Source organism: Larus michahellis, chromosome 4, assembly GCF_964199755.1.
Source record: "Larus michahellis chromosome 4, bLarMic1.1, whole genome shotgun sequence".
In the NCBI taxonomy this organism is placed as follows: Eukaryota; Metazoa; Chordata; class Aves; order Charadriiformes; family Laridae; genus Larus; species Larus michahellis.
In genome coordinates, this window is record NC_133899.1 from 63,113,884 (window position 1) to 63,140,242 (window position 26,359).

Here is a 26,359-nt window from a genome sequence, read left to right on the forward strand (position 1 = left end):
TGACAGCAATGTATTTTCTGGACAAATAAATTCTTTCATTCCTTTCTGCGAGGAAGAGCTGTAAATGCTGTATAGGTTTTTCTTTGGGTGTTGAGGGCATGTTTTTTCTTCAGACTTATCTGTTGCTATATGGCGACATGAGTGAAGGCAAGATTAGAAAAGTGCATCTTGAATTTTGAGCAGAAAGCATGAAATTTGCAACTGTTTTGAGTTTCTATGAAAGTTCATTTGTAGCTTTGGAGTGTTGAAACCTCTGTTACCTGATAAATCTTACCTGTTACTAAAAAGGTAATTTATGAAACCAGGTCACTACCCATCAGGATGGATTAGGGTTCCTGTGTCTATTAAAAACAGTCAGAAGCAGGAAATAGAAATTTAGTGCAAGTGTCTGCTAAAAGCACTAAATCTTTCCTCATAAATCAAGGGAGGTATTCCTGAAGATTTTATTATTACTTTGTATTCTGTTCCCCTCCTACGGGGTCTCAAGCCTAAAGCAATTGTGGTTTTCCTTCTTTTGGGAAAACTGGATAGATGCTGTTGGTTTGCTCAATCGCTGCATTTCTGACCTAGTAGGAAAGTTCCTTGTTTTACTAGCTTTCAAGATGTGTATTTCTCACAAATGGAGGTCTGTGTTTCTAAGTGCATTTTTATTTAAATATAGGTCTGTTATCCAAAGACTGGCATTCAGAGATTTCAGAATTCTTGCAGAGAAACTAAATAAAATGCTTCTTTTACATTTGGAAATGTTAAGAGTTAGTGATAGTGTCACAGTCTACTGGTATGTAAAGTTGCTTTGTCTTGCAGCTGTTGTGTAACAATGACTATAGCGTGTATCTTTATAAAGTGTACAGTTTGGATTATAACTTTGAAAAACTGGACGACTCTGTAAAGCTTTGGGTTTCAGTTGTAATGTAATTTAAAATTATATTGGAAGTATCCACTGTAGCACTTCTGGCTTTTAAAGATTTTTGTTGTTGTCGTTGTGGTTGTTTTAGCAAATACACAAGTAAAGACGTGAAATGTAGCCAACGAAGCAAAAGTGGAAGATTTAGGCTTTGTTTCTCTTTCTTTTTTTAATAAAAACTGAATGAAATCTGTTTCTGTTAAACTCAAGATATTCATCCCCTCTGTTTGTTTGTTTATTTCAGGAATTTGAAGCCTTTCAAACATTTGTGGAAAATCGACTTCCGTTTGATATTGTTATTGATGGACTCAATGTTTCCCACATAAAACCCAGAAGGATGCAGTGTGAAAATGTAAGTGCTGGTTAAATATTCATTAGGAGTTTTGTGTATGCTTAGGCTCATTGTAAAACAATTAGTGCCTCATTATTACTTACTCTCTTGAGAAACTGATCAAACATTTTTGTAGCACATGTTATAATGAAGGTCGAAGCATTATTTAGACTTCACAAACGAAAAATTATGAGTTTGAAGGTGGTTCTTCTTACATATTTTACTGTATTAGCTGTAAAAAATCATACTTAAATTTCCCCACGTATGCAATGCTCATAGTTACAACTAAGTTATTGATAATAACATTATTAAGACATACGTTGTGTGAGTGTATATGTTTTCATAATAATAGGGATTTTGGGGAGCAGAGTAAATCTACCAAATAGAAAATTTAGTCTCATATAGTTATGCTGGTAAGCGTTCTTTTTAAAATAATGCCTTACTTAGTTCAAACCACATCCCGTACAAGTTTAAACTTTATTTCGCTTCTTATTGCCTTAAGCATTTAATTCCTGTTCTTACGAGGGCAGCTCAGACTGGCTTCAGTTCTTTCCACTTGGTAATTTTGAGAAGAATAATCCTGCTTTTTTTACCGATACCTATTTTTGAGGATTCTTGGCAGTCCCCTTTAGCATTTCACTAAGAAACGGCTTAAGGTTGGATTTTGTTTTTTGTGTTAGTCAAATATTTACTTTAAATTAGGAATAATGAAGTAGCTGCTCAGATGTATTCCAAAGCCAGAATTTAAATTTTCACGCTCTTGAAATTAAAACTAATTTATAAAAAAGAGCTTGATAATAAAGGAAGTCATTTACTTCTAGCAATTACAAGAAATAAGTTTTTGTGCCAAGAACTACTTTAAAACTATTCTTAAGAAGCAGGATATGCTTTCATATATGTAGATAAAAGCAACTGAGCTAGGGAGGTTAGGTAAACTTGCTGAAAGATGTTTGTTTGAGAGCTGCAGTGAAGTTTCATGAGATACTGGCTCACAAAGAGGGTACTTTCCTTACTATGAAAATAGAAAAGGAAGTTTACAAGATGTTTGCATGGGATCAGGGAGGAAGTGTTGATTATCTGAGAAGAATCACAGGCAGCGCGTAGTGGCACAATACATAAGGCTTAGAAAGACAGATCTATGCTGCTAAAGGGGAACAGAAACAAACTTTCCTCAGCGCGTGCCTGACCCAGTGTGGGAACTCTGAACAGGATCCTGGATGTTCTGTAAAAGCTGGAAGCAATGGAGAAAAGAGCTAGCCTGGTTTTTCAGGATAATTACTGCTGATTCTGATCAGAAATCTTACTATGAGGTATTACCATGCTGAACAGCGTAAACTGCCTTTGAGTTCCTGCTTAGCTTCTGCTGTAATGGAAGGACTTTAGGATCCATGATGCCATGGAGCTCCAGTATGGAGGCATCAACTTCCCATTTAGGTTGTTCCATGTAGATACACGTCAGATGTCTCTTGAATCCCAGGTATATAGGAAGATCTGCCTTTCCTTCTGCACAACAAAACAGTAACTTGGGCTTGCCCCATCTTACCTCCAGAGTAAGATTCTCTAAGCTAAAATTTACTTGTTCTATGAGATACGTTGCTACTAATTATTATTGCATGTTGTCATGCATAAAAAATGTTAATCACTGGAGCTTCCACAAGCTAGTCTTTTGCTGCTCCTGTTACTTAGATCCTGTTTTTGAGAGTATGGAGTCATTACATGAGATAGGACGCACATGCCCATTACTGCTGCCTTATTATCTGTAGATATTCACTGGCTGCATAGTACCTTTTTTGGCATGGGAAGTGTATATTTGCACTCTGAGCAACAAAATAGCTCCTTCACTGCTCAAAAGAAATACTCTTCTTGACATATGAACTACTAAAGCCTTTTTCCTGGATTGATTGATATAGTTTTAAATTATTTTTTATGATAGATGTCTTTATACACTATTACAATATTAACTATTGAATTTACTTTTTTTTTTTTCCAACTGCAAACATTGTTTAAATGCAAGATCAGGCTGGATGCTAGCAAATCCTGTTTTATTTCTCCATGACACTGAACTCCTGTGTTGTAACATGTCAGGAGAGGACTGCGTCTTTGTTCCTATTTTGGATACTCTGACAAGAAGCATGTATTCTTGTTTTCTTGCTCTCTTTTTCAAGACTGCTAAAAACAGAAAGAAAAAAAAAAACAACCCAAACCCGCAAAGTAGAGCAATGCTTTCTTCTGTCTCCAAACTTTTCTTCCATCTGAGGGAAGGGAAGGCCCCAGAAATCTCTCCATGTGTTGCTTTCCTGGTTAGTGGTGTTGCTGCCAAGTTGTCCCCCGTGCTGACCTCTCTGAATGCTGTAGTGTCTCCTTTGAGGGCTGACTCTGCCACAAAACATCTTCTCTTGGAGGCTGCTGTCCTCATGGTGGAGGCAGAAGAATGAAAAATGCAGAGTGTCAGGTCTGGGGCATTCATGGCCTGCCTTATTAAACTCTTCAATGCACCTAGGGAAACATAGTGCAGAACTGAGAGGATGGAGAGGAGAAATGGTGGCAGCGCACGAAGGATGGAAAAAAGCTAAGGGTGATGGACGCCCAGGTCGAGCTGGCTGGCTAGGACAGCATGACTGGCCCATTTTGAAGAGTGGCATGCTGTGACACCTTAGTGACCTCTGCTGTTCGACTTGAGAGAGAAAAATAAAGGAGCATTGTTTCCAAGGACCTGTGTTAAAAGCTGCCCAACCCGTGTTTTACGTGTCAAAAAGCTAAATTATTTTTAGTCTCCAGGTGAGAGTCAGTCTATGCTCTTTTCAAAGGTTCATCACTGCAGCTGTTAGACCCAGTCAGGATATTGTTTTATAAACTTTCCTGTTCCAGTGTATAGTTTAGTATGCAGAGAAAATGAGTTTGTTGCTCTCCATTTGTAACATACTGTAAGTGTTACTGTGTGCAGATTGTTAGGTTTTTTGGACCATGTTCTTTCTGTGCTTTAGAAAGAGTAGCAAAGCAAGAGGCATTGTTAAACACAGGAGAAGGCCGAAGATTTATGTGACAATATTCTGGTAATTTAAATGCATTCTAGTCTCTATTTAAATTGAACAAAAAATACTGTTCCACTTTGTGATTTAGCTTTAAGAACTGTAACTGTTTTGCTAAAGACCAACTCTAGGTAATTCTTAGCCATATCATTAAAATAAGAAAACATTGATAAAATATTCCTTTCTTTTTCAATATCCTAACATTTATAATGTCATTTAGGCATTCCTTAGGCATCTTGGGGAGGGGCTTGCTTGTGTAGACAAGGCACGAGTACCTTGAGGGATGAGAAGAGAAGGAAAAAAACCAGAAGTTGAGGGAATGATTTTTACTCATTAAATCCCCGAAGTGTTCTGACATTCTGGAAAAGTAGATGTGTGACTTCCAGTAGCCCCCAGGCAACTTTAGTCCGCACAGCCAGCACTTACTTAGCAGATCATCATGAATATTATTGACTTGGCAGATTTACAGGAATATTCTGTGGCAATTTCTCTTGGATGTGACACGTTCAGTTTGTAATTACAATCCGCTTTTTTTCCAGGTTGGTTTTATACCAGGTCTGTTTCCTGGTACAAATCACCATGTGGCTGCATCAATTACTGACAAAAAGAGGTGGTAGCATGAGGGTGGGAACAAAGATTTTTGAGGGCTAGGGAATGGTGAGATAATCTGTTTTGAAGTCACTGCACACGCAGTGACTGTAAAACTACAATGCTGGACATGAGCCAGCACCTCTTTTCAACCCTTTGCTTCCTCACTGCAGCATTTTAAATTAGACATTAAAGTTGACCCCTAATTAAAAGATATCATAGAAGGGAAATTATTTTTGCTATATAATCCAGACAATAGAAACAAACTCCCATAAAGTCTAAAATCATTCAGTCTTGTCTTTTCCAGTGTTTTGTGTATTCTGCTGCTGTTTAAGACTGCACCTGATGTATGTGTGTTCGCGTTGATGAGTCAGTCACTGTTTGTACTGCAAACATGGTAGTTATAAACTGAGATGTCCTTGCAGTTGAACTAAGCAAAGTTGATTCAGGCGGTATCGTGAGGTTGGGTTAATACTTTCCTCCAGACGTATCTAATTACATAAATCCTTAGCCAGCACAATGACATTTGGTACTCCCTCTCCTCTGCTGCTGTAACCCCCACCTTTCACCTTGTAAAGGTCAAGAGAGGGAATTTCCACAAGCTATTCGTCCTGTTTTCTTATTAAACACAAACTGTTACATGATTTTTAAATGTATTTTTCCTGTTTATCACAATTTTATGTAGAAGTATTCTTTGGAAGTGAGGGGGAATCCAAGTCCAAGCAGGATGTCTAGGCTCTGGAGCATCTTGCTTTGCTTGCGGGAGAAGAGCGACGGAACTAGGATGAGCTGTGCTCCAGCTACCCATAGACTGTAAGGGCTGGTGGGGCAGGGGGGAGAAGGGGGTTGAGGGAACACAAGCAGCTAGTGCAATTTAAAGAGTACTTCACTATTTTTAATTTACCTCGAGATTGGTGTATTGTAAATGAGGTACGCAGCCAGCTCCTTCTTTAGTTGTACCCATCTGGTGTTAGATGTAACTGAATATAGATTTCATATGTGTGTTGGATCAAAGCTAACTCACAATTCCCTTCTTTAAACAGTTTGGCAGCTGGGGTCAGTTCTGCCCTGACTTTACCCTCTGTAATCTTTATATTAAACTCAGACATCTAAAAGATCGGTAAAATAGTTCCAGATTGAGTTCCTTTAGGCTGACAATGCACAAAAGAATAGTTTTTGCTGTTGGCATATAGTTCAAAGTGGTTGCTCCAAAACTTAATCAGCATTTCTATAAAAGGACTACATAAGTTCATATAATTCCCATGTAAATTGCAGTAGGCCTGTAGAACAGCTGAGGAAGCCAGATCCTTGCTGGTCCCCTCCCATCCCGTCCCAGTCTGGTGGCAGCAGCTGGCATGCCACCCCAACCACGCCTCCTGCCTGCAGCAGCTTCTGCCAAGAAAGCCACCAGACCTGCCCTCCTGCACCTCTCACAGGCTGTGACTGCTGTAGTTGGGGGTGCTCTGTGACAGGCAGAGGGGACAGGACAAGCTGTTTCTTGTCTCTTCCAGGGGAAAAGTGGCAGACTTGTTGAGTGGAGGCTGCTCTCTGAATTGGAGAAGGGTTCTTTGACTAAACGAATTGTGTAGTCTCAAGTAGCATAGTAATAATGTGTGAACAGATTATTGCATTTTGGTTTTCTATATGTTAAATATTTTAAAAATAAACTTTGAATCCCCTTGATAAATATTAATATTGCAGTTTCAGTTATCTAGTGGTTCTGTAGTAGTTATTCCTGGATTCCCTGCCTACTTTAGCAGTATGGAAAAGAATGGGTAGAGAGAGGTTGCAGCCTTGAAGGGAAAGCTGGAAGTGAGAAAAAAGTTTCATCAGGATAGGGGAGATAGGAAAATGGTGAATTATTTTGTCAAATTTAAAAAAAATTGCCCCAACTGTGGCCACATAGTTGAAGAACCTTAAGGAATTATGCTTTGTAAATTGAGCTCAGACCCATTGTTTTGGTGCGCACTTTATTCACATTTTCAAGGCTTGTTTTCCAAATATAAAGACAAATATCAAGACAAAAATAATAACTCCTCAAATTAAGTTAAAGTTAAAAAAGAGGGGAAAAAAACCCCAAACCCAAAACAGGGCACCTATGACCTATCATTCTTTTGGGTTAGTGACCCAAATCAATTTTGAAACATAATTTTCTTTCCTTGAAATCTCATCTCTTGTGCCTGTAAATCCTCTGTGATGAAAAAAGAGGGCAAAAAGGTATTGGAGCTTGTAGTGTTTGGGGAAAATATTAAGTAAAACTTTCTCTCCTGAGTTCCACTTACTAAAAATTATCTTGAGGCCACAAAATGCACAAAGAAATTAACACCTGTGCATACACATATGCTCAGATTTTCATGTGGTAATTTTTCCCAGTCTTCAAGTCTGTCTTAACTGTGCAATATGCATACGAGAGATCAACTACACAATTCGCGAGATAGTGATACTTGATACAAAATATAAGCTCTACTATACGAGCTGTCTTGCAAAACAAGCAGTTATTAATAAATTTGACCCCAAAAAAGTCATGCATGGAAATGAATATTTTTTTTCTTTGACTCATTTGGCAGCATCTGTGATTTGTTCAAGTACTTTACCATCTGTAAATGAAGCAAGAATTAAGTAGATCCATGAGTCATTCTCTATTCAGAATCAATACATCCAACAGAGGTCTTATTTGTCATACTGTGACAGTTCATCAATTCTTCCTCCCACCAATTCTTGTCTTAACACTCACGAAAGTAGTCAGACATGTGTTTGTTCATTTGCTCCCAGCATTTGCCATCTCTCTTTTTTTTTTTTTTTTCTGCCTTCTTATGGTAGTCCAAGTTTGCATTTCCACAATAACGAAACATTTGTGCTATTGCTCAAGATAGGAGAGATTTCTCTCTCTGCAACATGTGTTTCATTCTTTAGACCTGTACTTTCATTTCCTTTAAGTATTGCACAAATCGTAAAGATGAAGATTCTTGGTGTTTTTACTGAAAATTACCTTCAGCCTGTGTGTAACATGATCTTAGAAGAGAAAGCTGAAGCACTAAGGGGTACCCTTGAAACTTCACCTATTTTTAGTGTTAGAGATGTGTGAGTGGAACATTCAGCATTGCATTCATCTCTCATCACTTAATTTCTGGGGTTCCTTGAATATCTGAGCAGGTGGACTGAGTCAAGTTCTTCTCTGAAGCCACATATAAGAGATTGATACTGATATGCTGAAATCTCCCCCCTCCCTTCCTATATTGGGGCCATCCTAAAATAGAATAGATCAAAAATTTTGGTCACCAGAGGCAGAAGAGCAAGGCTGTTAAGCTTCTCAGGAGAGGTGAAGGAAACTATATTTGTTTGCCTGGGAAGCCTAGGGCAAGGGCCTGGCCTACAAGTCCTTCATTCTCTCCTTGCAGTTCTTCTGAAACCTGACAGTTTCCATTTGTGGCTAAAAGAGAAATAAAAGATCATTCAATGTATTCAGCTTTGTATACCAGTACACAGTAGATGAAGGTGTATCGGACATGAGTGTGTCAGAGGTTCTAGAACCTGGAAGTGGTGGGCATGCGTGCTTCCACTGAGGAAACACAGGTGTTGACTACGTACCTTGAGCCACCAAGTTTGGCTCTTCCCATAGCGGTATGCTCCAACATCCTTTGCTGCTTCTGCAGCACCAGGGGGGACAGTAGGAGATAGACAGGACTTCTTAAGAAAGCAAATACAAAGTCAGACTGGCTGCCTGTGAGGACAGGGAAAGTTTCTCAAAACTTTTAACTGGTGAAATGGCGGGAGGCTCGCAGGATTCCCTGACTAAAGCCCTCAACAATTGACTCTAAGCAACTATTTTTCCTTTCAGAGGTTTCCAATCTGATTTTGCATTTCCTGGTGAGAAGAATAGAGCAGCAGAAACTGAGCAGGTTAAAAAAACCTGACTATTAGGCATTTTGACAACTTTTCCTGGTTGTTTTCTCCCAAAGTCACATACTTCCTGGTGTTGCCTTCCCTTACTATTTGCAACCTCTGTTGCTGACTATAAAACTGAATAAAAACCATGTGATTAAATTAGTCATCTCTATCGTTTTCTGCCTGGTAGTTATAATTTCTACCTTTGTATTTGGCAATATCAGCAAATCAAAAGTTAAGGTAAGTACAGGAGCACCCAAACACTCCTTTTTTTTTTTTTTTATGAGGGGGAATTGCATCGTATCTTTCATAACAAGAATCCTTCTAATCGCTAGGAATATAAGCTTCAAAGTCAGCAGAGCAGAATGAACGTGCCTCGATGATTCATGTCACAGTGAATTTAGTAACTGTAGCAACAGGTTGTTTGTTGTACGTTGTAGAGAAGTCCTACCGAAATCTGAGTGATGAAGTCCAATGGAGGTATCTTCTAGACTGGACGAGTTTCAGTCTTGCTGTTTTCACTTCTCCCTTAGAAACCACAAGATGCGTTTCCTTCGGGCAGCCTGACTGATTCACCTAATCACGGAACTGTTATCAGTGTGGCAATAAAAGATGTGCTGGGCCTCTAAATTGGAAACCTGGTCTTTAGGGAACTGAACTGCTCCTTTACACGTGATTCTGTATGGAAAGTCTCTGTAATACTGAGAGACTGTAGTGCTATTAAGATACGGGAAGCAGGCCAGAAAATGAGGATTGGGTTACTATAGGCCAATTCTGTGTTACAATAAATATTTGATTTGAGCCTGACAAATGCTGATTTTTAGTGTTGTCTTAAAGGTAATGTAGATAAAATCCACGGAACAACGATTGCATTCATTCATGTACCTCTGGATTTATTTATATATTTTGAAAAGCAATCAATTTTTGTTTCACACTTTGCTTTTACATCCGGTAGGCTATTTTTAAGTGGGAAAGAAGACATATTTGGAAGCTCTGTTATCTGAAAGAGAAAGGGTACAATGGAACAAAAGCCTAAACTGCCCTTGAATTTATTTATGAAGTTAGGAAAGCCTATATTTTTTGAACAGTAGGTTCAAAAATCCCAGGGATATCAGTATATTGACATGCTGATTAATGATCCAACAATCCAATTTTTTCTCTAGTTGCATCCTACTTCTAGAGCAAGAGTGGAAGAGACATTTATATATAGGTAATTAAATATATTTAAATTGAGGTTCCAAAATTATTATAACCTGCAGTGAAGTTTAAACCAAAGTTAAAGTAGTTTTATTTTTTTTAATCTTAGACTCACAGAAAGTCAAGCATAATTGTCCGCAGCTTTTAATCTAAATCTCGTCATAAACTGATTGTTTCATGTTGCCTGGAACATGGAAATAGGAACTCCTATTTGAATCTAGGAGACCAGTTGCACCAGAATTAAAATTCTGTGTTGGGAGCATGATCGTGCTGTCAGTATGCTTGCTTAAAAGCAATTAACAAGAATTCCTATTTCAAACTGAACTTTTGAAAAATTGTAAGAACTCTTAACTCTTATCCAAAATACTGTTGCCTATACAGCTGACCTTTTGGATCAAACACTTACTATGAAAACCTCAGCTTTTTCCAGGATTGATTTTGTACATCAGATGCAGAGGTGACAGCCACAGGGCTATCCCTATTCTATCTTTTACTTATTTTATTTAAGGGTATGTTTTTGCAGCTCCTCCAAACAAGGGAGGGGGAAGGAGGCAGGGCAAAAAAAAAGTCAAAATAGTCCCTAGACTAATTGAGACTTACGCCTTTATCTGTGGTGTGAACCTAAATTACATCAAATTTGATTAAACTAATATGTTTACATGTGCTAATATAAAGAGGAGATCTCATTCAAGTACCTGTCACTTCTCTGTAGGCTGCTGCCAGGACCATGCCATAAGTGGAGTCAATTTCTAGAATTGATAAGAAGTTTTGTTATCCTCTTTGCTATTAAAAAGATAAGAGCATTTGTATTGTTTCAAACCAAAGTATCTAACTTGTCTAATCAAGACAGTGGTCAGAAGTAGATTAGGAGTGCAAGAACAAGACAAGTTTGGAAGGATGATTCCAGTTGTTAGTGTCTCCCAGATTTTGTTACTCATTTAGGAACTCGTGGATGAAGGAATTGCATCTTGACTAGCAAGTTTAATTGCCATTGATGGAGTTTTCTTTGATACATTTATTTAATTATCTTCCCAACTTATTTTTGCCTTTGGTTTTGAAACCTGTGGCAATTAGTCCCACAATTATGTAGGATATGATAACACCTGTGCTGTTGTTTGTTTTAAAGCTGCTGCCTGTTAATTTTGTGTGGTGGCCTCTGCTGCTTCTGATGAGAAATGGTGAATAGTTCCCATTTCCACTTCCCAGCTAAATTGCCATTTTACAGATCTCAAACAACTAGCACATATTCTTTTTATAAATTATTTGGAATAGAAGTTGCATACAATTGTGCAAGATAGGTATCACACAGATATTTGTTTCTTTTTCATTTTTAACTGTGATCCTTTCTTGATAGGGTCTTTGTTCCACCTGGCTGATATGATGACAATCAGGGTTACTACTGGACAAACGAGTAAGCCCCTTGAATTGGACTCAGGAGACCAGCATTTTATTGTGTAATGATTGATCTCCTGTTTAATTGTAAGCAACACAGTTTGAAGTATCCCGCTCTTGCAAGTTACCTGTAGTTAATATAACAAGGCAAAGTTTCCTGTGGATTTTTCACTATTTTTTAAAATACATCATTATTTGTCAGAGAATGAAAGTTCCTAAGAAGCTTTTTTTCCTTATGTAAGTGTAAGAGATAGGATGAATATAAAATTTTAAATAAAATTGGAAATTAATTGCACCTCAGAAAGGTTTGGGAGTTTGTGTGTGCCACTGCAGCAATCCATCGCAGTCTCCCATGGATGATGTGTGGTGTGTCTCTGCTGTGGTTAAATTGCAACATAGCAAGAGAGATAGCAGGAGCAGGGAACAGTGATTTGGCACCATTCATCTAACTCCCCACCACCAATGCAATCAAAACATGGTCTAGAATAGTAGAAAATGTGAAATGCCTAGAAGCCCTGTAAGCGTGTCTATTAATGGTTATAGTCAGACCTGATCTATCCATACAAAATGTAACTAAGCTATTATCATACATGCTGGGACTTGTAAATGATTTTGTTGCTTGGTATCGTGTGAGGAAAAAGAGTGATGTAGTAAGAATACCAGTACCAAGAACATAATAAGAAAGCTATGGCTACCTTTGCTGATTTTCAGGGGAAAAAACCCCACCCGCAGGCTGATTTCTAGCACAGGCAATGCTAATCTACATGCGTTCTTGCTCTGTCATATAGAATGAACTCTGGGAAATACAGGGATTTGGGGGACTGCTTCTAAAAGAAAAGTCTCATCAATGTGACCTGAGCTGAAATAAACTGCAGAGGAAGTCCTGAGTTGCAGGATCTCCTGAACAGAAGCCTTGTATCTGCTTGGTCACCTCGTATGCATGTCATGCTAGTGTAGCAGGTCGATGACTTACTGCTGCGGTCAATCTTCTGCGAAAAGCAGAAGAACTTTCCTTGGTACTTGCGGAAACTCTTTCAACACTTTTCCTTAGTTGCTTCTTTCTTAACCCGATATCCCCTGTTGCTTACATGATTTTACAACTTTGTAGATCTTCTGGCTTGTATTTTTCTGAATGATAGAGAATGAACTGAAAATTTAAAACTGTATATATGTATTTACTTATTAATAGCTACAGTGCTAACTGTTACACAATAGAAATCTTTACTCCCCATTCTCCAAGAAAGATGCCTACCTCAAGGTCTTAAAAATTAGTCATTGAAAAACATTATATGAAGATATAACCTTATAAGGCATCATTTGTGTTAGAGTTCTCCTTTTTATGTGGATCTCCATCAAATAAAAATTCATATTCTCTGTTATATAATATTATTTCCTAAATATGATCCCAAAAAAATTACATTTTAAATCACTTTGCTTAATCTCTGGCATTGTACTTACTGCCTGGTCTCATTCTTAGGAAACCTTCCTCTTCTTAAGAAATTCTCTATTTCAAATAATTTACATATTTCATACTAATCTTTACAAGTATCTACTGTTTTTTCCTTTCCATCCAGAAATACTAGCTTGTGATGCTGTTTCTTCCTGATTATTCACCAGTCAGTTCTTTAATGATCCGAATAGTTCTTTTCGAGACCCGGGAGTCCTGGTGGACAACAGGATGACCATAAGCCAGCAATGTGCCCTTGTGGCCAAAAAGGCCAATGGCATCCTGGGATGCATCAAGAAGAGTGTGGCCAGCAGGTCGAGGGAGGTCATCCTCCCCCTCTACTCTGCCTTGGTGAGGCTGCACCTGGAGTACTGTGTCCAGTTCTGGGCTCCCCGGCTCAAGAAGGACAGGGAACTGCTGGAGAGGGTGCAGCAGAGAGCTACCAAGATGATGAGGGGACTCGAACCCCTCTCTTATGAAGAAAGGCTGAAGGATTTGGGTCTCTTCAGCCTGGAAAAAAGATGACTGAGGGGGGATCTTATCAACACTTATAAATACTTAAAGGGTGGGTGTCAGGAGGATGGGGCCAGGCTCTTTTCAGTGGTGCCCGGGGACAGGACGAGAGGTAATGGGCACAGACTTAAGCATAGGAAGTTCCACCTAAACATGAGGAGGAACTTCTTTACTTTGAGAGTGTCAGAGCACTGGCACAGGCTGCCCAGAGAGGTGGTGGAGTCTCCGTCTCTGGAGACATTTAAAACCCGCCTGGACGCGTTCCTGTGCCACCTGCTGTAGGTGACCCTGCTGTGGCAGGGGGGTTGGTCTGGATATCTCCGGGGTCCCTTCCAACCCTATGATTCTATGATTTTCATAGTTCTATGTGGAAACATGCATTGATGTTATAATGAGTCAGGTGAGTCAGAAGCTAAACAGGTTGTCAAAATTATGTAAACATAATATACTCTCTTTTCCAACAAATTTTATGAAGTACTGATGCTTCTAATTTTTTCCAATCATTTCTACCATTCCAGCTGCTGCATTGTCCTGTCCTTGCATAATGTTTCCTGTAGTGACTGTTAAAACTGGACCTGTGCTTCTGTCATATTGACGATACCAACTTACCTTTTACGTAAATCTTGAAATATTATGCTTATGTCTGTCCTCATCATTGTCCAGCATTCGTCCTTTTATCTGCTCACTTCTATGAAAGGAGACAGTGAGTTGGTAGTAATATTTCTTCTGCCTCTAATATTTTGAATCTTTTTGAGTCTTGAGCTTTTAAGGAGTCGTGTCGACGTGGTTCCATGATCAAGCTGTGTGCATTGTGTGCCATAAGCTCTCTAACAGAAGTTAAAAGCCAGTTCAGTTCCAGTGGTTCTGTGGAGTTGTTCCTGACTTACATGGTATACCAGTGTGGGAAGATCAACCTTGCTGATGCCTTCTCTCTTTGTTTATTTCCTATTTGTGTGATATTTGGGTAAACTAGGTAGTGCTTACACTATATACTGGAAAAAAAAAAGAAAGCAGAAGTATGATGCAGGTGCTTGTTAGAGCTGTGGTTCATTGGAATTTGAGCTTCTACATTCAGTGCACGTTTGAGGAATGCACAGTGGAAGATAGGTATTCCTTGGATACTACCTGTACTACTAACTGATTGACTGATAGGAATTTTCTTCCACCACAGCCGTGAGCTGCCACACATTTGAGTAAATAAAATGAAGTAGTAGTAAGAGGGTTGCAAGCAGGTAGTCATAGAGCAGAACTAGTCAGTCTTAATGATATTGATTTACCCAGCTCCTTATTGGGAGTAGTTATCTTGGGCTTGTCTAATGTTAATGTTGCTACACTGCTTTCTGCATCTGAAGTCACTTACATGATATCCCCATTGCACTGTACTGTTTAAATTCATTTATGTACGATGGCCCTAAGTCTCCATAGTTAAAGGAAGTGGCTTAAATAAAAGAATTGGAGGCTTTTGACATTTTCACTTCTCATTGATAGGTATATGTCTTCATACTTTCATACCTTGCAGAGTGAAAAGCTCTAACTTTCCATTGAATGGGCATCCCCAAATGGGCTTTCAGAAATGTGAATGCTATAGGTTAGGGATTTCTTTTGTCTCATCCCACTCACTCTCATTTCCACAAGCCCGTTCACTCTGCCAGCCTAGATAACATAACCAGTAATATGACACAGAGTTTTAACCCTTAGCTATCTGATAAATTTGGTAAACAAAATACTTCTGAAACTATAGCTCTCTTTTGCACTTGAGCACGGCTGTTGGGTCCTGGGTGCTCTAGGAGTTATTAGGTGGGCATCTGCATTCTTCCATGGAGATGGACAAAGGAATTCCTCAAATGTGATGGCTGGTATAATCTTATACAGATACCTGGAAACCACAATGCTGAGTCCCCAAACCAAAATTTGCTTAAAAAAGATAGATCCTTGTATGAAATAGGGAGTGGGTGGTTCTTATTTGGCTTCTGTTGTCCGAGCCATTCTGGTGGTCATATTTTCATGTTCTCAAGCTTCTTTCTCTTGACAACAGGGGCAAAAAATGACTAACTAGACAAAGATTTTCATATAACCAGTTGTTCCAGGAGGTGGAGCTTTCAGACAAATGCCAAATATCATCCATAATTAATTTGTAGGAGCTGACAATATTATCTGTTTGTCAAATTGCTGTATCTTATCTCCTGAGTTCAAGAAAAATACTTTAGACAGTTGTCTGCCAAGTGTCCAGCTATTGAGTATTGCAGGCTGTTATCAATAAACTTATACTAAAAGCATTGAAGTAAATTAGATCTTGTGGATTGTAGCTATTGTGGGGGGCTTTTAGACCTTCACTGCCTAGGATCTCCAGGCATAGGTATCGCCTGCAGCGTTACTAGTAGTAAAATGTCATGAGTCTGCAGTGATGTGCAATCAAAGTTAATGACTGTATTACGAAAAATAATGCTGACCCATAGTTTACATTCACTTGTGATATACTCTGCATCAGATGTTTGCTGGTTTTACAGGAATGGTATGTTACTTACCAGGGTGTGCAGCCTTGATCTGAATGAGACAGTTGAACCTCTGCCTCATAGGACTGGCAGTGCAAGGTGTACTGGTCTGTATGAAAGTCCCCAAGGTTTCTCCAGCCTGTTAAATGCCAGTTATGCTCTTACTAGTATTAAGCAGATTCCTTTCTTGGTCCCGCCTTGCTGAAAGCCTTGGTGCATGGTCTACCCGGGGTAGGTGGGCCTGACTGAGCACACAGCTGCTCCTCCACCTCAGACCTTGGTGCTTTAGTTTGCTTATGCTGATTTGTGTCCTGTTGAAGAAGAGCATTATATATGTTCTCTTTCATATCAAACAAATTTTTCATCTTTCTGACCTTTAAAGAGAAATCACCACTCACTTGAGCAGTGTTTGTTAATGTATTTATTTGTGTTAAGAACTGTAAAATTGTTCTTATTGGAACAATTGTTTTTGAAGATAACCTCTTTATCTCTGAATAGTAATCCGTATCAGGCAACTGGAAAATAGTACTAATGAGAAACAGAAGAAAAGCAGTGTGAAAATTGTGTTACAAAGATTTGCTGCATGTTGTAGTCCAGTTCTTTTTTTTGACTGCAAGCAATCAATTTACTGATGTGCTTCCTTGGTTATCGTGTCATTCTACCTGGACGATAGGCCTGTTGACCCGTGAGTGTAGAAACAGTCTTTATTTTAAAGTTTTTGCGGAACTACCAAGGTTATTAAAACATAGGATGTTGCTGCAGAAGCATAGGTTTAATGTACCTTGAACAGCCTTCTGTAAGGGTGATCTCCCCAGCTGCTGCGGCAGCTTTCCTCAAAGAATAAAAGTACCGACTGGGACTTTTTGAACCACAGATGGGAGAGGGGGAAAACACTTAACATCAGACTAGGTCAGTGACGCTGTGCCGACATCTGCACAGGACAGCGGTGAGGGCTAAAATACGGGTATCTTTTAAACTGACGGTTTCAGTTTTACAAAGCTGATTTCAGTCCTGCACCAAGTTATTTCCTATCTATGGAAAGGATCAGTCAAGCTTGTGCTTTCATTTTCATAACACCCCATCACCACCGCCACCACCACCAGACAGAGATCCTGCTCACATTGTGCATTTTCAGTACTTCAGTATAACTTCTGACCCACACTGTGAAAATCTAAGACTGGCACAGCTGCATTTAGTTCTCAACTGTTCCTTTCTAATAGCTAGCTTTTTACATTTTTTCTAAAATGAGACATGATAAGAGAAACTCTCTTATGGCCTTAAGTTGTTGTATATAGCTGCTGTAACAGTAGTAGAAATGTGAGAGAACCAACACAATGGCAATGGTTGGATTTACAGTGAAAGATGTCAGACCCCTGAAGCTGTGACTTCAGCTGGGACTATTATTCTATTTACAGTCAGTGGCTCTGATAGGTAAAGTTTCACTTCTGGAGCCTATAAAAAAATAAGTAAAAACTCATACCTTTTAATTTTTATGTAACTTGCTTCCTTACAAAAATAAAGATGATATAAATAGTACTTGGTGCAATGAAGCAATGTGTAGTGATCAGTAAGAAAATGCTGTTGAAGAAACAGCAGTGCAGGCAGAAAGAATTCAAGGATGAGAACAAAGGATAGTATTGATATGTGGAAATGCACAGGTAACACTTCATGTCCTTTCAGCTTTTATATATTTATTTTCCTACTCTAGGATAATCACAGATAGACAGAATCACCTAGCTCATCTCCTTGGTGTGGAGGGTTGATACTGGTAATTCTTTTTAATACTTTGCAAATCTCCAGGTTTTGGTACAAAACAGTAAGTGCTCAGGAGAGGTCTGGATAAAAAACCTCCATGTAAGATGCCTCATACGTATTGCAAGATCTTGGTATTCATTCTTTGTTGCAAGAAAGAAGATGAGTAAGAGGAGAGATAAAAGCATAAAATAGTATAAGCTACTTAGAAAAAATATCTCAGAGAAGATCAGAAAAAGAGAAATATCTTTGTCCTTCTATGTGACTCAAGAGAGGAGGACATGCAGAAAATCCAAATTCATGAAAGGAAACATTTTACTGCCAGTCCATAATTAAAATACAAAACTTAGAGCCGCTGGGACTAGGCTATATTTAATTGTGGATCGAACATTTCCCAGTTGCTGCTTTATCAAAATGCTACTTTGGATTTCAGATTCACCCATTCTCTTCCATCTTTATGCCTACTTGATAATTGCTGAGCCAACATCAAAGGGTCTGCTTGCATGTTTAAACCAACATTACATTTTTTGTAAGCGATTGGGAAAGCAATTGGTGTTGTAGCTGTTTAACAAAACTTTTGGATTGAGAAACTTGACTGGCACTGCAGTGACTTACAAAATTCAACTTCCAAAAGTGCTGTTATGCAACTGAAGAATGTTTGTTTGCCCACATATTTCTTTAATTGTTGTAAGAGTCAGAAAAAAATGCCTGTATTTCTCTTTTGCAATTTATACTATAAAAATCAGCAATTCCCCAACCATCCATCTCTTCTTTAGCCATCATTTCCGGAGTTCTTGGCATTGTTCATTTAATAACGCGCTATGCTAACTATAGTCACTACCCATTTTTCTTTCTTTTATTCATGGTTGACCTTTATTCATCTAAAGATCATGATGATGAAAATACTACCATTCAAAAGGAGAGACATTCAAAAAGTGTGAGCAAGAATGGTCACACTAAAAGGTTTGTCAGGTGTAAGGTCTGACAAAGTGGCTGAGATCTTTTAAAAGTAACAATCCATTCTGAAAAAACAGACTCTAAAAACCTAGTGTCTATTCCACCTGATGATCCTGCGCCTGCCTCCCCAAACTTCATGTCATACACATGATTTAAATTCTGTGTAGTAAGTTGTGTGTCTATTTGTTCAGTCCTTGCACGCATCCTGCCTTGATTCTGTTAATTCTGCTAGGAAATACTGCTTCACTATCCATCAAATCACTACTTGTCATGCCTTTTGGGAATAAGACAGGGCAGGATATGACTCTAATTAGATTATATATTAGAAGATATCTATTTCAAAACCTTTTTTTTTTCTTACATGCCTCTCTGATGGAAAGGATAGAGACCTATCCCTGTCTTCATATTGCATAGGAGAAATTCACAGAATCACAGAATCGTAGGGGTTGGAAGGGACCTTTGGAGATCATCTAGTCCAATCCCCCTGCCAGAGCAGGGTCACCTAGAGCAGGTTAGACAGGAACGCGTCCAGGCGGGTTTTGAGTGTCCCATAGACAGAGACTCCACAACCTCTCTGGGCAGCCTGTTCCAGTACCCTGTCACCCTCAAAATAAAGGAGTTTTTCCATTCAAGACGGAATTTCCTGTGTTCCAGTTTGTGCCTGTTTCCCCTTGTCCTGTCGCTGGGCACCACTGAAAAGAGTCTGGCCCCATCCTCTTGACACCCACCCTTTAGATAATTATAAGCATAGATGAGATCCCCTCTCAGTCTTCTCCAGGCTAAACAGCCCCAGGTCTCTCAGCCTTTCCTCATAAGAGAGATGCTTCAGTCCCTTGATCATCTTTGTAGCATTCCCTGCTGGACTCTCTCCAGTAGTTCCTTGTCTTTCTTGAACTGGGGAGCCCAGAACTGGACACAATACTCCAGATGTGGCCTCCCCAGGGCAGAGTAGAGAGGGAGGATGACCTCCCTCAGCCTGCTGGCCACGCTCTTGTTAATGCAGCCCAGGAGACCACTGGCCTTCGTGGCCACAAGGGCACATTGCTGGCTCATGGAAAATCATAGCATGCATTTGTACCAGTCTTTCCAAACCTAAAGTTAATTTACACAGGTTTGGTTTGTATTGTGCTGTTCTCTGAGCTGGTTAGTAGAATAAAAAATATGGGTGGCTCTTCAAGCTTGTTTGATATTGGAAATTTTACCTATTGTTTATAATATAGCAGGATATAATGTCAGAGCCTAATTGCACATGTATTACTTCCACATTCAGAAATGTTCCAGAGATTATTTTGAGCAGGTTCCACCTTCAGTTGAAATGAAGTAGAGTTGTAATTAAAGATATCTCTGTTACTGGCATAATAGCCAGGGTACCATGAGTACAGGAAAATACAAATTATGCTGTTGCTTCAGTGCCTGAGCCGAGTCTGTTTACAGTTACTCTGCTTTACTCTCCCCACAACCCGAAATTCAAGAGGGCTTGTTTGCTTGGATACAGCCCATGGGGTATCTTTGTAGTCAGTTTTGACCTGGAAGTAATGTGTCTACATTCATCCAGTGCTGCACTTGAGCCAAGTCCTCCAGTCAGTGGGAACGCTGGACTGTGCACGGGCACCGAGTGTCTTAGTACACAGTCAGTTTGGACCTGGCTGCAAAAGCATCCCCAAGATGCCTCTGAATACAAACTTACTCTGCAAGCAGCAGAGCTATATTTAGTCATCACCTCATCTGAGCAAACTGAGGGTACCGCACCATCCTCAATATATATTTAATCAACTTGGGTATCTTTGCTTCCATAGTTTAGTTTTCCTGCTCAATCAAGAATCTGCCTTTGATTAATAGAGTTGACTCTGAAGTCAAGAGCTGACTCTGAAGTCAAGAGAAAAAGCTGGCATCTAAAAATGAACTGCAGATTTTAATGAATTGTGATAGGGAGTTAAGACATATCTCTAGTGAATGCATCAAAAGAGGAAAAGTCAATTCTCGGTGTGAAGTCAATGTAGGCAGGTTAAAACATGTTAAACATTGTGTGATTGCTGTCATTGATGTGCGAAGTGCTGCCACTGGTAGAGTTTTGCATGATGATGCGTGTGTTGCATCAGTCTGAATAGTCCTACTGCAACACAGGATACAAATATTCCAAACAATATCGTTGCTGCAGTATTGCAGAGATCCCCAGCGTCGTAAGGGATAATTCCCAGGGGTTAGCTGTTGGCTGTCTCAACAGCATAAAGTAAACCAGGCTGATTAAGCTTAGTGACTGGTACTTACTCATCCATTACTGCTTTCCCTTCTAAGTAACTACCCCCTTGGTAGTCAGGGGCTGATAATCTGTAAGGGATCAAGAAATGTGTGTGCTGCCCCTGCATTCGAGTAAAGAGGACTTTGCGACTGATTTACACTGTGTCATCAGTAATAATGTAGAGAATACAGGAAGCAGCTTCCATTGTGTTTGGTGCTGTGATAATGGTATTGAATCTGCTTTAATGAAATTGCCAGGCTCAGTGAGAAAGTCCAGCCTTTCTTGCAAGCAGCACCCTTGCCTTCCCTGGGGAACTGGCCGTGCCGTGGGAAAAAACTCCCACTTCCCATCGTGTCTCTCTCTCTCTCCTGTGTGTGGTACTAAAGTACAGATTTTTTTTTTAGCTTCTTTGTCTACAATATGTAAAAAAGGCGCTAAAAATGATGAAACTGTAAGTCAGATAAATGTGCTGATGGTGGGAACTGACTAACCTCTGGAGAGAATGCTCCTGTGCAGCCCCACCTGACAGTGCATTATGGCAGCTCTGTGCCTGTGGTCAGCGTTGGGGTTTCCTCCGCAGTTTTCGCAGCTACAGCATTGGGTGGGAAGTCGCACCAACAACAGGTAAAAATAAAAATAACAGAGAAGTTTGTTGCTGTTATTAGCAGATATCTGATTGTAGGTGTGTTTTGCTTTTAAATGGCAATTAGTGAAACCGAATGTTTATAAAATGGCAAACATGACTTATTAACAGCAATTTAAACTTTTGGGGTGATGACTTCTTCATGCAATACCTGTACACAGGTGAGCCACTTTTTGCTGAATCACTGGACAGTGTGCCTCCCAGCAGCAGCATTTAGGGGTTTCCCATCTGATAAGTGGGAAATCACCGGTAGCGTCCAAGGAGAAAGGCTGTCCCGCAGCAAGCTAACCTTTGAAACTGGGACACGTGGCACAGCGTGATCTAGTGATCAGAACGGGTGACTGGCCCTGAAGCCTTAGGAAATCTGTATCCTGCTCTGCTCATAGTTCCTTGTATGAGGTAGAGTAATTAATCTCTCTTCCTTGTGCTCCATTATGCACTTGTGTAAAATGGAGATGTAATTATGCATTTACTTCATAAGGCTGTTGTGAAATTTGAAGAATGAGGATTAATCTTGCAATGTGACAAGGATTCCCTGCTCTCCCAGCTTAACTCCAATGTTTGATCCACATTAAATTGTGCAGAATTGTCAATGTAGGTCACTGCAAAATTATTTCCAGGAATTTGTATAGGAAAATTATCTTCTGATGGCAAACTTAATATTTATTCTTAGTGGAAAAGTGGTTCTTTTAAGGTATAATTCACTGCTTTTTTAAACTTAAAGATACCAGTTACAGCATCTTTGGTTGCTTTATTTCATGTTGGTAAAGCTCAAGCTTTTGTTACATGATATAAGGAGTTCAGCATCAGCATGATCCTTTGCAGTATGCATTCTCTGTCCTACTGCTCTGCCTCCCCACCTCTTTTCACTCTGGCTCCTCTGATCCACATGTTCCTGCCCTGGTGTCTGATCTGCTTGACAACATGGCCCAACAAATAGATTATATCAGCAACACAGAAAAAAAAAAAAAAGGTGCAGTGTGATATCAGTGTGATATGAGGGCAGGAGCTTGGTGGTGGAAGGGAAATTCCATAAAATGGCATAGCTGCGGAAACAAAAAAGAACTCATTTACGTGTGGGGAAATAGCTCATATCTCTGGGACTGTCCCAAGGAAAGATAAATGTATACACTCAGCCAAAGTATTGTACAAGTGTGCTGGTTTTTCACTGATTCACAGATTAGGGTGCAGAAATCAGAGTTAGGACATGCACACTAGATACATACATCCATTTAATTATGGATGATTTTTGATAATTTAAAAAAAAACATAGAAAAATTATTATCAGTGTGCTTAGAAGAATCACATTCGGAGGTACTCGATACGTTTGCGAACAGCTGGTCTTGACTCTTCCATCCGTGTGTCGTTTCATACTTCTTTGTGGTTGCACCCTGGCTCCATCAGAGTCATTTGCTAAAGTGCTGTGAACACAAAATTCTTTGCATTGTAAGTAAAATTTTAAGGTTTAAGAGAAGCTTGAGAAAGATCTAATTAAACAAGGACTGGGGCAGCACAGGAATCATTTAAATGTAACTGATAAATGATGAAGGGGATTGCAAGCAGAACGTATTCAGCAGGTGCTTGTGAGCATGGGCTTCTTGGGGAAGGATCTAGTGATCTTGACAGTTGATTAAAATATCTGTGTAGTTCATAAAGAAACATGGATCCTGATGTGCCCTGTCAGAGGAAAAGAAAATGAGGGCAATGAGAGTTATCTATATAATCCAGTAGTAATTCTAGTGCCTGGCGTGGCCAGTGATTTGTGCAGAACAGCAGCGATTCACGCCTTGCCACTCAGCCTCAGCCGCATCTTGCCACATGAATTGAAGCAGCCAGTCTGACCATGCTTATTGTCCCTTCTCTGCAGAATGGCATCTTGTAATTCCTGTTTTCAGAGAAAATGTGTTTTTATATGCTCTGCTGTCCAATTTTCAAAGATGCTAATATTAATAAAAGGTCATTCTTTCACTAATTTTGTAATACTCATTCTCAAGAAAAGGAGTAGCAAGGGAATGTGTGTGTTGTGTATTTTTTAATGTTTTCCACAGATGGCCTTTTGAACAGATAATCCAATTTAGCATCTGATATTTGCTTCATGAATTATGTGGGAATATTCAAAGGATGCATCTACATAGAGCTTGTTGCATTAGCATACTTGCATTGTGTAGTGGCACATAAAAACAATTTTTAGATAACTTTTGGAAATACTAGATTAATAAAATACTTGTGTCTTTTTAAGTGGGAGATCACTACTGCTGGTTTTTTTTGTTAACAGTATTATGTTCAGTTTCCTCTATGACTAAAACAAATGTTACTGTGTGTCTCACGTCTTCCTTTCTCAAGAAGCAGCCAGGCGTGGGAGGAGACACACTTAGGAAACCCCCCACGTAAGTTCTGTGACTCCCTGTAGACCACCCCTGTTAAACACCTAAGCCTAAAATGAGCAAAAATGCTCCTTAGTAAAGTTGCATCAGGCAAGGGAGTATGCAGAACAAAATTATTATTATCTTGTCAAAACAAAAATAATTTGTATCTTTTTTGTTTTAGTTGTGTAAGTAAATGTTAATCTTTGTGGTAAGTAGAGGAGGGAGAGTGTGCTGTTATGCAAGCAGGAGATTCCCGTTAATTTTACTATGGTTTAAGCCTGTTTTGAGCTTTTCCATTGCAAAACTATAGCTAATTTATACTAACCTCTCACTTTTTTTCCCAGAAGCACTTCATACTAGAGAACCTCATATGCTAATAATATGTAGGAGAAGAAAGTCCATATGACTTAACAGATACAAAGTGCCACTAGTTATAACCTTCAGAAAGAAAGAATTAAGGGAGCTGGATCCAAGCCAGCGGAGTTTTTTATAAGCTTGGGAATAGCCCACATTGACCAATATGTATCTGGAAATCCACCTGCCTTTGTGTTGAACCACAAGGGTAATTAAAAGGTGTTTCCTTTTTTTTTCTGGGGGTAAACTCAAGCCGTTCAAGTACTGGCAATTCCTTATTGAAGATTGCAGTACCACTAGTGCAGCTATATTCCCGAGACTCTTTTTGACTCATAGTCTGCTTTTAGGAGTTGTTTCTTCTGTTGTCCCATCAGGATGCTCTTGCTGTCAAGCTTTTTATTTTAGACTTTGTGGAATCAGTTTCTGGAGTGTTCTTTGAAAAAATTTTCAACATTTTTTTTCCAAATGACAAACCTTCCCTTAACATAGCAAAACGTTAGGCGAGAAAGTATTTTCATTTGGAATTTGTAAGGGGTTGCTTAAGTTACTCGTGGTTGACATTTCTTCACTGTTGACTTCTCTACATGAAAACGTGTATCAATGTAGTAGGTACACTCCTAACTTTTATTAAGTTTAATGACTCAGCTTAACAAATTTAAATGCTCCTTTGGTATTTGTATCCAACTGTTTATAGGACTGGGTCAATGCATTAAAACTGGAAAATAAAAGTGACTGTAAGCAAGTAAAATTGTTGAGCCAGTTTTTACTGTCCAGATGAGACATTCCAAAAAGAAATGTCAATATTGAAAAACTGAACTTCAGTTTTTCAATTTTTAATAACCTCATAATTTAATAATCAAATAAATTATGTGACATAGACAAGTTATACTTATTAGTACTTAATATAGTTACTTTGAAAGCCTTCCAGTAACATGAAAATGGTGGCTTTTGTTTCTGTTTTTCAATTCTGTGTTCCAGTAAGAATTCTGAAACGTATCTCCAGAAATTCAGGGCATGTAATGGAGAGAATGCCATTTTTATTTTTACCTGCCATTTTATAGGCGGAAATTACTGCATTTGGCCTTTTCCCATTCACATTATGTCCTGTTTGTTTTAACCAGGGAAAAGTAGATTGTATGCATGTAAAGAAATAGCCAATGTCCAGTATGATCTCCTGGAAGCAGGAAATCGGTTCCGATAGGTACTGTTAGGCTCTTGTGCTTTGCGTTGGAGTACCGAGACCCTATGTCTCCATGAAAACAGAGCCTTCAGTCCCTCAATGTTGATAACAGCAGCAGGTCAACAGTTAAAATTAATGTAAAAAATCTCCTGGCCTCCTCTCTCAGATCCTCAGATCCAGATTTATGGCATAGTTGATTTGATCCACCGGCAGGTGCTTTGCTGAGAGGGGCAGTCCCACACTTCCTGCCCTCACCACCTCCAGCGATGTGTTGCCAGCAGTCTTTGACTCAGGTCTATCAGTTGTGTGGCTGCAAGCTCAAACCTGCAAAAAAAATGGGGTTTTTTGGATCAGTGAGCTCGTGGGTAGTTGTGACGTTGTTAGATCTGATGCAATAGAAGTAGTGGGAATGCGCAGCTCGAGAGAGGATGGAGTGGGACCACCCCTTTCCACTGCTACTGGCAGGTAGATCAAACTAAATGCATCGTAAACTTGTACCCGAGACTTAGAAGAACAATTCTTTCTATCCCCTGAAACAAAAGATAATGATACCAAATAATAATAAGGATCACAAATAGGAAGGAAAGGAGGGGAAAGAGCAGAGAAAGGCAATTGGAGGTATTGCAAGGAGAAGCGGTAACAGGGAAGAGGGAAGTAGCTAGAAAAGCAGGAAGAGGGATTAGGGAAAAATCAGGAGATTGTATATTGACAAATAGTGGCAGCAAATGCAGGTAAAAATGAGGAAGCACCTTTCCCTGGAGGTCAAGCAAACTGTCCTTGGCCTTCGAAGGTGATGCTTCAGTCTCAAGAAACAGTTCTCTCTTTCTGGGCAGAACTGAAAAGCCATTGCTTTGTGAGCAGTCCACAGTGATAACCTGGATGCTGAAAGCCAGAACCTTTGACCTCCGTGAGCTCTGTCTGGGTGAAGTGGGGAGGGAAAGCCGCAAGCACGAGTGCCTGTCCTGAGCAGCATTTATTGCGGAACAGGCACAGCCCTAAGAGACTGGTGAAAAGTCCCTCTAAGAGAAGCTGGCGTAGCAGTGAATTTGCCACCTCAGGATGTTGGTTCATAAGTGGGAGGCTGGTCTGG

At 39.5% G+C, this 26,359-nt stretch overlaps 1 protein-coding gene across 3 annotated transcripts in view; it reads left to right on the top strand.

Moving 5' to 3' along the window:
- The window catches only part of PRORP (protein only RNase P catalytic subunit), a 53,727-nt gene that overhangs the window by 22,882 nt on the left and 4,486 nt on the right, over window positions 1-26,359 (top strand). For all 3 annotated transcript variants that reach the window (XM_074585151.1, XM_074585154.1, XM_074585153.1), the window contains exon 5: window positions 1,149-1,256. In XM_074585151.1, the coding sequence (XP_074441252.1) occupies window positions 1,149-1,256 (108 nt within the window). The remainder of the gene's footprint in view (window positions 1-1,148; window positions 1,257-26,359) is intronic.